At 31.8% G+C, this 13,196-nt stretch overlaps 2 protein-coding genes across 5 annotated transcripts in view; one reads left to right on the forward strand and one right to left on the reverse strand.

Annotated features, from left to right (window-relative positions):
* The window catches only part of Cldnd1 (claudin domain containing 1), a 232,139-nt gene that overhangs the window by 158,517 nt on the left and 60,426 nt on the right, over nt 1-13,196 (reverse strand). The gene's annotated exons all lie outside the window — the stretch shown is intronic.
* Nucleotides 3,817-4,786, forward strand: LOC147830414 (olfactory receptor 5K1-like). The gene has a single exon (XM_087214189.1). The coding sequence runs from the start codon at nt 3,818-3,820 to the stop codon at nt 4,784-4,786; it is 969 nt and encodes a 322-aa protein (XP_087070315.1). The 5' UTR covers nt 3,817.

Consider the following 13,196-nt stretch of genomic DNA (forward strand, 5'->3'; position numbering starts at 1 on the left):
ATCTGAGAAAGAAAGAATGAGAATATGCATGAATGAAAGACTTAATATGTGAATGTTTATATAAATAAATGTGCAAATGAAAGTTTTTTTAAAAAGCAAGAAGGCCAATAGATCATTGAATGAAGCCTCTAAAGCTCTGGGACAAAATAAAACTTGTCTGTTTATAAGTTGATTATAGTCATGGTGTATTAATTGGCTCTCTGTCACTGGGAAGAATTACATGACATATGCAACTGAAATTAAAAAAAGGTTGATTTGGATCATAGCTTCAGGAATTTCTGTTCGTGACAGGCTGACTCCAAGGCAGAAACGTCATGGCAGAGGAAAGCTGCTCACTTCATGGCATCTAGGAAGCAGAGTGAGAGCAAGAGATCCAGGAAGAGAGGAAGGGACTAGAGACAGAAAACAACCCCCAACAGCTTGTCCATTGTGATCTACTTCTTGCAACAAGGCCCTACCACCTAACAACACATTCAGCATGAACTCATCAGTTGATTAATTCACTGATGAAGTCAGTGCACCCATGATCTAATCACCTTCCAAAATCCTCACTTCTGATACATGAGCCTTTTTGGAAACATTTTAGATATAAACCATAACAATGGAAACCTAACAGAAACTAACTAAAATGAGATAAGATTGATGTCTACTGGAGTGTCATGACACTATAAATGATGAAAAATGCTAAATAACAAAGTATTGTAAGGGAAAGGAAAATTTGAAGAAGTTGCTTCTGGATTTGCAAGAAAAATATTAAATATTCTAGGAACTAAGAAAAAAGATTAAGGATATTATAACTTCGAAAGAAGACTCTAAAAATTATATTATGCCATTAAAAACATCTACTCATGCCATACCACTTTCTCCCCTGAGTTAGCTGATCTAACTCAGCTCCCATTCTCCATAAAGCCTTAGCTGACCAATACAGCAAGAATGTTTCTTTCTCACTTGGTATATTAGGTTGACATTGGTGATAAGGATAAATGATATAAACTCACATAAAATAAAAACATGGTCCTTACAATCTCTGTAGAAACACGTATGTCCCTATTGTTTAGGTCTCAAAGGATACATTCAATCATTTCAATTTAGTATGGCTTCCTCGCTCAGAAGATTTGATTTCCCAGGCTATGCTCTGATGTCAATACCAAGTAAATCACCTTAGAATTATCATAAATATCTAAATCATTCTCTACCAATAAATATTACCATTAACCTCTTTGAAGAAATATTCTTCTAAATGATCAAGAAGATAGGTTTTATTGTTGGACCTGCTTTAACAGCTAACCTAAGGCAAACAACTGGCCTCTATAAAATTCTCATCAGGGAAATCCAGGTAAGAAAGAATTTAAAATGTACTTTTGCTAAAACAATATTTGTTTCTGAGTTATTTATGTTTGTTCCTAACAATTCTGGTTTTTCTATTTTTTAAGATCCTTGAAATCTTCCCTTTACCATAAAGCTTGTAAAAGCACAGAGAAATAAATGTTATTCATTTGTACTGCTCCTGAATTCAAGAGGAAACTAAATTTACCAAAAATTAGAACAGAGTTTTACAATAGATAAGTAAAATGTTTAAGGGTGGGGGATTTAGCTCAGTGGTTCCTCTGCCTACCTCACAAGTGCAAGATCCCAAGTTCAATCCCTGGTACAAAAAATAAAATAAAATGTTTGAGAGTTGTTTGAATACTATACTTTGTCATACAATTTATAATACGGTGAAATGGATTGTCATCCTCTACAATGAAATGGAATAAAAACTTTCTGTTAAAATACAAAATAGAAAAATAAAAAATAAAACTTTTTGTGCAGGGCATTTCCTATGTATTAAAAAACGTATATGAGTAAAGACTACATTTTCAAACCAATCTTTTAAATTCAATATAATTATAAGAAGAATTCTAATTTCTTTTAGAAAAATAAAGTCATTATGAGTCAAAAGATATAAACGTTTAATTTTCATTAATCTATTACCAAATAATTTTCTAGTGATTCTGCCAAGCTATATGACAACCAGAAATGCAATGATATTTCCATTTCATTGTATTGTAGAGAACATTAAATTTTTTTTGTTTAAAAACTTGTTACATTGTTAAGTAAAATTAAAATCATCACAGAGGTGTTTTGAATAATATTTTTCTGATTAGTGATGAAGTCAAATATATTTGATTTATTAAAAAGTTGTATTTCTTTTAAGGATTTTCTCTTTCTGCCATTCACCTGTTTTCTAGAAATTATTCATACTGATATGTTTTTTAACAAAAAAATGAGGGAAATTTTCTTTTATTGAAATAATCTCATAATTTTTGTTTGACAGTTGATTTTATCCATAATATTAGACACACACACACACACACACATATATATATATGAGCTTATCAATTTTCAACCTTTAGGATATCTCAAATTTCTTTTAATAGCATCTAAATTTATTTATGCATATGAACACCTGAATAATATTACATTGTATACATGTCATATTCTGAATAATTAAGAAGGCTTTTAGAACTGGCTTTTTAATTTCCTTTCTCTTCCTTTCTGTCTCTTTCTCCTTGCTTCCCTCCAGCTCTCTTTCTCTACTACCCTCTCCAGTGTTCTATACTTTATAAATACCCTCCTTTTCCTAATGTGTATTTTTATCTGTATACTACAATAAAATTAGAGATAGTAAATTATAAATAACATTCAAGTGAAAATAGTCTTTTAAAAATTTCTTATTGTGCTAGAATATGCATAACAAAATATTTACCATTTTAGACATATTTAGGCATATAATTCAATGTCATGGAGTAAATTTGTATTTTTGCACAACCATCAAGACTACCCATCTCCAGAAATATTTCTAATCTTCTCAAACTGAAAAACATATCTTTCCAAATTAAACCACACCTCCCCATTCCAACCCCCTCAACAATCAATATTTCATATACCAGTTCTATAAATTTGACCACATTAGATACCTCAAGTAAGCAAAAGCTAACAAAATAGGCTCTTTGTGTCTACTTAATTTCACTCAGCACAAAAGTTCATCTATGGTCAATGTGTCAAAATTTCATTCCTTTTTAAGAATAATATTCCATTATAAATGTAATACATATATATGACTTTATTCATTCATAAGGGACATTTGGGTTTTTTACACCTTTTGGCTATTATGTACAGTACTACTATAAACATTGGTGGACAATAATAGTGTTTTAAACTTTTCACTATGTATTGAAGGCAGAGCATTCACACTGAGCTATATTCTCAGTTATATGTCTTTTAAAAAATTATTTTTGTTTTGTTTATTTGACCAAGTCTTGCTAAGTCATTAAATTGCCTGGCCTAGGCATTAAGTCTTGAGCCTCCTGTCTCAGCCTTCCAGACTGCTGTGATTATAGATGTGGGCCATTACCCCCATCTTTACACAACATTCTTAATCATTCTTAATCACTAAACACACAGTCATTAAACACATTCATTAAAATCATTTGGAAATACTAATTTATTTGCTGACACTGAAAGTATTAAGCAGCTTTACCTGACAAGGTTTTACTTTGAATATTTCTCTCAAGAACTCAAAAGCAATCTGTGTTCCTTAAATCTGAAATTTACCTTGAAAATATACTGGGGAAATATTCAATAAATAGGTAAGTAGGTGATAGACTGGAAAAACGGATTCTGCTCCAGACTGGCCATGCGACAAAGTCCAGGTGCCATGGGAAAACGTTATGGAAGATGCTCTTCTACCTTTGAATCAGAGAGAGCTCAATAGCAGTTGAAGGGTGTTATAAACTAGTAACGTATTTCTCAAATTTTTTCATAGACGTCAGGAATGATGGGACAAAATCATACCATGAAAACTGAGTTTATCCTCACAGGATTTTCAGAACACCCAGATCTGAAGACTCTTCTGTTTGTGGTGTTCTTTGCCATCTATCTGATCACTATGGGAGGAAATATCAATCTGGTGATACTGATTTCAAAAGAAAAGAGTCTTCACACACCAATGTACATCTTCCTGGGTAACCTGGCTCTTGAAGATTCTTGTTGTGCCTGCGCTATTTCTCCCAAGATGTTAGAGAACTTCTTTACTGAGGACAAAAGGATTTCACTCTATGAATGTATGGCACAATTTTATTTTCTTTGCACTGTTGAAACTGCAGATTGCTTTCTTCTGGCAGCAATGGCCTATGACTGCTACATGGCCATATGCAGCCCGCTGCATTACCACACCAAGATGTCAAGGAGACTCTGCCTTCAGATGACAACAGGGACCTTCATAGCTGGAAATCTGCACTCCATGATTCACGTAGGGCTTCTGTTTAGGTTAGCTTTCTGTGGGTCTATTCACATCAACCACTTTTACTGTGATATTCTTCCTTTGTTCAGACTCTCCTGCATTGACCCTTACATCAATGAACTGGTACTATTTGTCTTTTCAGGTTCAATTCAAGTCTTCACAATAAGTAGTGTCTTAATATCTTATCTCTATAGTCTTTTAACTATTTTCAAAATGAAATCTAAAGGAGGAAGGGTCAGGGCCTTTTCCACCTGTGCATCCCACTTTTTATCTGTTTCATTATTCTATGGATCTCTTTTCTTCATGTACATTAGACCAAATTTGCTTGAAGAAGGTGATGAAGATATACCAGCTGCTATTTTGTTTACAATAGTAGTTCCCTTACTAAACCCTTTCATATATAGCCTGAGAAATAAGGAAGTAAAAAGTGCCTTGCAAAAAATTCTGATTAAAAAGGTAATCTCAAGAAATTTTAAACAAACAACATCTACAATAGCTTAATTGTTTAGGAGCAGCAAAACCTTCCACACAAAATTACACAGGGGAAATGCATAAATTGTATGTAAATATATCAATGTAACAAAATGCATTCATATTAAACAGCAATATATACATAGAAAAATCTCTTAAAAGTGGTAATCTGTACCAAATATTAACACAAAATGACAAAAACACCAAACTTTGAAGTGATTCAAGGAACAACAACATATACCCAAGCTCCTGGTCTTAGTCCATGTGAGAAACAGCTTCAAAAACAACAACAAAACCAGCAGTTAGAAATACAAATGACTATTGCATAAATATTTATAACAAGCTCACTTTAACTGTTTCACAATGAGCATTCCAGGTAAGCTGAAAGAAAGAGATTTCAACCAATAAAGGCATTTACAACTATTAGCATCAAATTAATGGCAAGTTTATTTGGAAGAAGTAGTTTGATAGGCTTGAAAGTACACTGTTATAATTACCATAGAGGTAATGAGAAAATGAGGTGAATATTATATCTCCAAATTGAAGCTTTAATGGAGTGAAACACTTAAATATATATTGTTCATTTCAAGAGAAGTTAATTTAGAGAGTTTACCTAGCCCCAGATGTACACGCATATGTAGTATAACATAAAGTTCTAGACAAGCAGTCAAACCTCATGTACAGTTTGAGGAGCCTCCTTCTCAGTGACTTAGGCCAAGCTTCCTTCTGGCCCTATCTGAGAGAGGAGACACCAGCTAATTTTTAAGATATTCATATGTGGAAGTATTGTTCTAGGTGCTGGGATATATGTTGCCAAACACCACTTTTTCATTTCCTTTAATAATAGTACACTGCCAAAATTTTAATTCCTAACTTCTGGATCAAGAGCTCACATAAAATAACATAAAATTTCCTCCTTCCACATCCATTCTTGATGCTCTGAGGTCATGACTATATACCCAAAAGGAAACTGTCAGGCTGCAGCAGCATGCCGGACTACCCAGCCACAGAGGCTGACCTCACATACCTAATGAACATGTGCAGTCTGTGCAGAAAAAGCCCTAGGAAAGTAGATACATTTTCAATTCCCAAATTCATTAATGAAGGAATATGATATATAATTTCTCTTTGTGAGCCCCAACAATCCCTATCCTACCTGACTTCAATTTTTCTGAATCATTTCAATATTTCTATCACCATTTCCATTTAAACCCATCCATGTAGGATTTGTCTAGCCTCACCTCCACTCTTTCAGAGTTGCATATAAATGTGTAGGTCCCTGCTTGCTGTCAGGGCTTTGAGGTAGCAAGTGTCATGCTACAAGTGAGCCTTTATGATGTTGGGTCCTCATTGGCCCTCTGGTTATCTCTTCATGCCTCTATCACCTTTAATATCTACATTTGTAGTCCCCAACTTACACTGATTTTCTGCCAAAGTGACTATCCCAAGTCTACAAGACCTAAATTCTTTTGACTTGGTCTCTCTTGTTGTTGTCCCATAAATTGTAAATATACTCTTTTGATCTTTTTTTCTGGGGCCACACATATGTGAAGGGCATCACTGTTGTAACTCTGATGCCAGAAAATAAAAGTATAATGCAGGACTTTCTTTCATGGGTCCATCCTTAAGTTTCTTTTTGTTTGTATGTCTCCACATTTGTATGTATCCCTGGGTCTTTAAGTGTCATCCCACTTCATTCTCAGAACATCCTGTGAGAATTTAAGTTGCAAAGCCCAGTCTCATCAAACAGCTCTTCGCCTCTGATATTCTGTTTTTCCTAGCTCACTTCTTATTTCCAGAATAATCTATGTTGGCATTGCTGAACTACTCTGGTCTCTGTTTTAAATTAACAATAAATCTGAACTGCTCATGCTACATTCTGAAATGGAGAAATGGTGATTGGGCAAATAGAATTACAAAGAAGCTTCATCTGGGGATTACTCACTGGTCACAGGGAGAAACAATCCTCATGAAATAAATCCTTATAAAATTTTGACTGGCATTTTTTTTTAATTTTTTAAATTTTTTTTTTTTTTTGGCACCAGGGATTAATTTTTTTTTTTTTTTTTTTTGGTACCAGGGATCAAACTCGGGGTCTTGCACTTGCAAGGCAGGGGGAGGCACCACTGAGCTAAATCCCTGGCCCTTGACTGGTATTTTATAGTAGGTAGAGAAGAGAAGGGTTGATTAGAACTTTGCTTTTTAAAACTAGCATAAATAGAAATAAATATTTTGTCTCATATTTAATCAAATACTTGTGATCACAAATGTGTACTAATTTTAGAAAAGTGAATCAAATGTCACGTCCAGGTTACAGTATGATAACTATGCACCATTTAACTTTTAATTTCAAGGAAAGAGAGTAAAAATAATGACAGATCAATTTTGTGAAAAATATCCAAAAAACCCTTGAGTTTTCCCAAAACCCCTACTTACTTCATTTTGTATAAATTCCTGTCTATTGACTATTTTAATATTTTACCTTTCTGCTTTTTATTTATATTTTAATCACACTAACTCTACTTGCTCTTGTTTATCATTGGGGCCATACATTTTGTTCAAGCATTTTTCCAACAACACCTTCACCAATCTCATAAAATCTAGCCTATCTTTCACAAGATCCTTTCACACTGAGTTTCAGTAATGTCTACTATATCAGACATCAGTGAGTAATAAGGTGATGACAGACACTAGCATAAAGCAGGGAGAAATATTTAAAGGGAAAGTATTTATACACAAGGTTAGTTTATTAAAGAATATTTACTCTTGGGCTTTGATAATTCTCACATCTCCAGACAATCCTGTCACCTCAAAGACTGCCATAGTGTGTGTTCAAAATGTGAATCACTGTGTTGTCTCATCAGTTAATATCGTACTACTTCACCATACAGAGATTGGAACTTGAAATAATGTGCAGTTATTTTAATGCTGAGAGCACTTTATTTTTACATTTTAATTATTAGGGTTTTACTTATATCATTTTATTTTCTGTTGTCTAGCTGAATTATTAAGTTTCTGTATATGCAAATTTTGTTGGCTCTGAGAACATTTGTTCTACACACACACACCTCTGGCCATACCATTTACCTCCCTTCCACAGATATTTCTTCTTAGGATGGTATTAGTCTTTAATTCCTACCATTTCCAGCCCAAGAAAAGTGTATTGAAGTTGTCATTGCAGGTCTGCTTTGTCAACAAACCTATCTCACTGCATAACTTCAAATGTTTAAACATAGTGATGCGAATGAAGCTTTAGAGAATCAGAACCTAAAGACTAAAGGTAATTCTCCTTTTGAATTATACTGGTTGTTTAAACTTTAATCCTTCAGTTTAGTATGAAAATTCTCAGATTGTATTTTTAATCCATTTAAATGAGACTATACTGGGACTGTGTGCAGGTTAGGAAAAAAGGTATTTTAATGTGACATTGTTTTTGTATCAGAGCAAATAAAAAATTTCATTCTACCCCTGGATGTGCCAGAATATCTATTATGTCTTTCAAAACTTTAAAATTGAGACAATGCCGGGGATTTAGCTCAGTGGTTTTGCCGCCTGCTGTGCAAGCGCAAGGACCCTAGTTCGATCCCTAGTATCAAAAAAAAAAAAATTGAGACACAGTATCTGGTTTTCAATCTGCATATATGATAATTTACTTTATGAGGTCTTATAAGATAAATAAATGAATCTGATACTGGAGAAATAAAAAAGGAGTGGAGGGGAGGGGGAAAAAAGAGAATTGAAATGTGTTATGTACCTGTACAAATCCCCTACAGTAAATGTAATCATTATGCACTGTGAACATGTACTAATAAATTTCAAAAGGGGGAACTGATACTAACTTGTATAATTTTTATAAAATTAAAATATTCTTAATTCATTTATTTAAATAAAAATTTATCTAAATAAGATTCAATTTTCATTTATTTTTAAAGAGGAAGTCCTACATTGGAAATTGGGTTAATTCATCCCTTCAGAAAATATGTAAAAACTGTCTATTGTACCAGCAGTATTATAGTAGAAAAAGGGGTGACACAAGCAACAGATATATAATACAGAACATTGTTGAAAATATTTATGTGCATATACTTAGATATTTTCATAACTTTCTTAAACTTTAATAACTTATTGTCAGATATTTTGTAAAAATCCTTGCAAGGTATACGTTTTTTGATGTTTCCTCATAACTAAATAATATGAGAATAGTAGATGTGCTATGTCTTTGTACATCATGGAGACTCATAATGTCACTTTGTCTTGTTAGGGGAGATGATCAGTTTCATAATTTGGTTAGGAAGTGTTCTCCAGGTCTTTCCATGGTAAAAAAAATCACTTATTTCTTTTCTGAAAAAAATCTAAGCAGTATAGTGATCTGTTACTGTGTGAATTTTCTGTTCATCAGTTATTTTTAAAGAGTGGTGGTAATAGCCATTGGCAATCCTTCTGAATTAAGTATTGTATTTGAATTAAATGTTACATATGGAGCTGGAAATGGGGATACTTTTTCTAACAACTGTCTGACTTCATTTTAAAAGCAGGAAGTTTACAACAAAGCCTTTTTTTCTTTAATAAACTTTGAATAAAATTTAGAACAGTCTCAGATTTATGGAAAATTATAAAGTATGGAGTAACCCCATATATCACATCCTCATTGCAATGCATTATTGATATTTTTCAATTAGAATGATGATTTTATTAAAATTAGTAACCCAATATTGATGAATTATTAGGTACTGATTTCATACTTTATTGAGATTTCCATACTGTATACTTAATATTCTTCTGCCACAAATTTCCTCTACAATACCATATAATATTTCATAATGTCTTCTTAGTTTCCTCTTACCCATACCAAAGATTGCCTAAATTTTCTCCTATGTTCTCTTCAGGAAATTTTATTAGTTAATTATACATTCAGAACTATGATCCATTTTGAGTTAATGTTTGTGAAATTAGTAAAGTAGGCATCTAGGTTCACATTTTTAGCATATAGATATCTAATTCTTAGAGCACCATCTGTAGAAAGTCCATCCTTTATGCATTTAATTACTTCTGCTCTGTTGTCAAGCCTCTGTTGACTACATTCCATGGTCCTAGTCAGACCCCTGTACTGCATTCCCTTAGCCCCTATGTTTGTTCTTTCAAATTAGCATGCTGCTTTGATTACACTGATATTAGTGCAGGGAAATTCCTTTAGGGTATGATGGAAAAATTTAAAATGAAAGTAACAGAATTATTTACAATGACCTACAGGTAGATTCTGAGTTTTCATTCTTTTAATCTCAAATGTTCAGGGAGCAAGATACATATATATTCCTATACACTGAGAGCTTCACATAAAGCAAACAGTACATTTTCAAGAAGCTCCTCTCAGTGAAATCTAGGTAAGAGAAACATTCTAACATTTTTACTTTTAATTTTAGCAATCATAAATATTGACTTCCCTGGATTGTCATTTTTATTGTTTATAACTTTTATCAATATCTTTATCTCTCTACCTCATCTCAAAATTGAATGGCATAGGGAACTAACTTGAGAAACAATGCTGAAATACTGTAGTTCATCAGATATTCTGATTATAAGAAAGAATTTCAAAACATGCATGTAATATTTAAGAATTTTAGTAAAATATTTCAGGCGTATACATTGAAATTTTTTTTTCTAATTTAGCTAATTATATGGTTTCTACTTAATATTTTAGACCAAAATATTACGGTTTTTGTTTTGATTATAAAAATACTAATTCATTTGATCATAGAATTTGTTAAGATTTATCCTTCTGTATGTCCCAATAGGTCACTAAGTAATAAGAGAAAATATCCATTTAAGCCAAAACAAAATTTCAAATAAAAAATTCTTTAGAACTTAAAAGGCATTTTTCATTATAACTTAAAGTCTGAAGTAAAATGTTGAGCTTGCTTTGATTAGCTTTAATAATTTCCCCCTCAGAAAAATAACAGGAGTCAGTTTGAATGAATGATACCTATTTCTTAAAATGATTATTTTAAATAATTTTCCTGTAGAAATTTCTTAAAAATTAAGTGTCATTTTACATACCCAAACAGATTCCTAGGGTTCATTAGTAGAGTACTAAAAATAAAGTCACAAATCCAAGGTTACAAGTCCCAGATCATTGGGTTGTAACTAAGATTGCAATTAATTTTGCACTTCCCCAGAGCATTTTGAGCTCCTTTCACAGAAGTATGTAACAACTAATTTCAAAACATATATGATATACAGTAATGAGATTGTTCGCCACCTGTGAAAAAAATAAACAAAGTTACACACAAGAAATTGTGGATTATACTGAAGATAATGTCCCACAGTTCAGGAAATGAGATCAATGTATTCTGGAGCATTCAGTGAACTATATTAAGTAGCACTGCATGCAGACTACAATTAATAAAAAAGATAAAGAATAAAAAATATTGAGAAAAAAGTCAAAGGAATGCAGCATTTAAGCAAAGGATGATCCAGTATTTATGAAAATAGCTGTGACATTGGAAAATGTTTGAAACAGGTGATAACCTATAGACATTACTTTACTTAGCTTTTCAAGATAATTTTCTTTAAAAATGAATAGCCCTTTCATTAGTTCTTCATCATTTTTGTGTAAACCTTAATATATAAATTTAGCATATTAGTAATAGGTTTTATTAAAATATTTACTCCTTTATCAGGATATATAAAATGTTTTCCCAGTAGAGAAAAATATTTATTCATAGGAAAGTTGACTTCAAATTTATTTACATATCTAAAAATACTGACACTGATATTATTTTGGAGCAATGAGTAAATATGTGTAGCCTACATTTTATGCTGTCCTTGCATAAATAAATAAAGATATCCTTTATCCATCTGAAATATTTCCCTTAAATTATCAATACATTCTTGTGAATGTTGAGACTCAAACCTTGAGGTCATAAATGCCTACATTTTAAAAGAATAAATGCATGTATATTCATTAATATGCATATATATACATATATATATACATGTTCCAGAGATTGACTATTAAAACAAGCTTTTTTTATCCTGTTCTCTGTCATCTATCAATCCCCAACTTGCTATAATCCATCAGAACTGAACTAAATAATTATTCAAATATTCAATAATTATTTGAATATCAGAGTGTAATTAGTCACAATTTTGCACAAATTCAATAAATGCTAGGAATAATAATTAAATATATAAAGGAACCCTCTAATTTTGTGAGCAAATTGATTGAATATCAATTCCCATTATTACAATAGAGCTCTTTTCAAGTTTTTAAATATTAATCTTTCCCTGGGCAACTCAATGATAAAGTGATTACCTAATTTGAATGGACACTGGGTTTGATCAGCTATAACTATTACTTAGTTAATTAATTAGTTAATGTTTTCTTAAACAACATCACATGGAATAAAATGAGATTTTTAAATTTGATCATCAATGACTTTAGTTCTTGAAATTCATTGTGTTTGAATATATACTTATGCAGAATATTCTCTGATGAAGAGTATTTTCATGTTTAATGTTAGTCATTCATTACTTTCAAATTCTCTGAAATAGAGTATCTGTGTATTGGTGATTTATACATTTGTAAGTAAAATTATGCTATTCATGATAAAAATCTGTATGTGTTTTAATTTTGATATATTATATCATATATATATTATATCATATATATATATAGCTCCAACATATATGACAGTATAATTAATGTATATATCAAACTAAATAAGTTTATTCTCTTCCATAACATTGCTTGTTTTTTTTGTTTTGTTTTTTGGGGTTTTTTGGTACTGGGGATTGAAAAATATTGTGTATTTTTTTTCAAATAATAAACCATGTAATATTTAAGCTTGTGTGTCTGAGTTACTTCACTTAATATTATAATCTCAAAGTTAATCCATTTTCCTACAAATAACTCTAGTTTATCCTTCTCTATACAGGATCATGTCATCAGCAAATAATGATAATTTAACTTCTCCCTTCCCTATCCATATCCCATTTATTTCTTTCTCTTATCTTATTGCTCTAGCTAATATTTTGAGAACTATAGTGAACAGAAGTGGTGATAGCAGAAATCCCTGTCTTGCTCCTGATTTTAAAGGCTAAGCTTTCTGCTTCTCTCCAGTTAGTATGATGTTGGCCATTGGTTTGTCATAGATGGCTCTTATCAAATTGAGATGAAGACTTTCTATTCCTATTTCTTTGAGGGTTTTTATCATGAATGGATGTAGGATTTCATCAAATGCTTTTTCTGCATCTATGGAGAGGATCATGTAATGTTTGTCTTTGCTTCTATTTATGTGGTGTATTACATTTCCTCATTTGGGTATGTGGAACCATCCCCGTGTCCCTGGAGTGAATCCTAATTGGTCATGATATATGATTTTTTTTCTTAATTTTATTTTATTGGTACATTTTAGGTATACAGTATAATGCCATTCATCAT

Source organism: Heterocephalus glaber, unplaced genomic scaffold (assembly GCF_053883595.1).
Source record: "Heterocephalus glaber isolate CG9 unplaced genomic scaffold, H.glaber_assembly_v1.0 deba00000122, whole genome shotgun sequence".
Classification (NCBI taxonomy): domain Eukaryota; kingdom Metazoa; phylum Chordata; class Mammalia; order Rodentia; family Bathyergidae; genus Heterocephalus; species Heterocephalus glaber.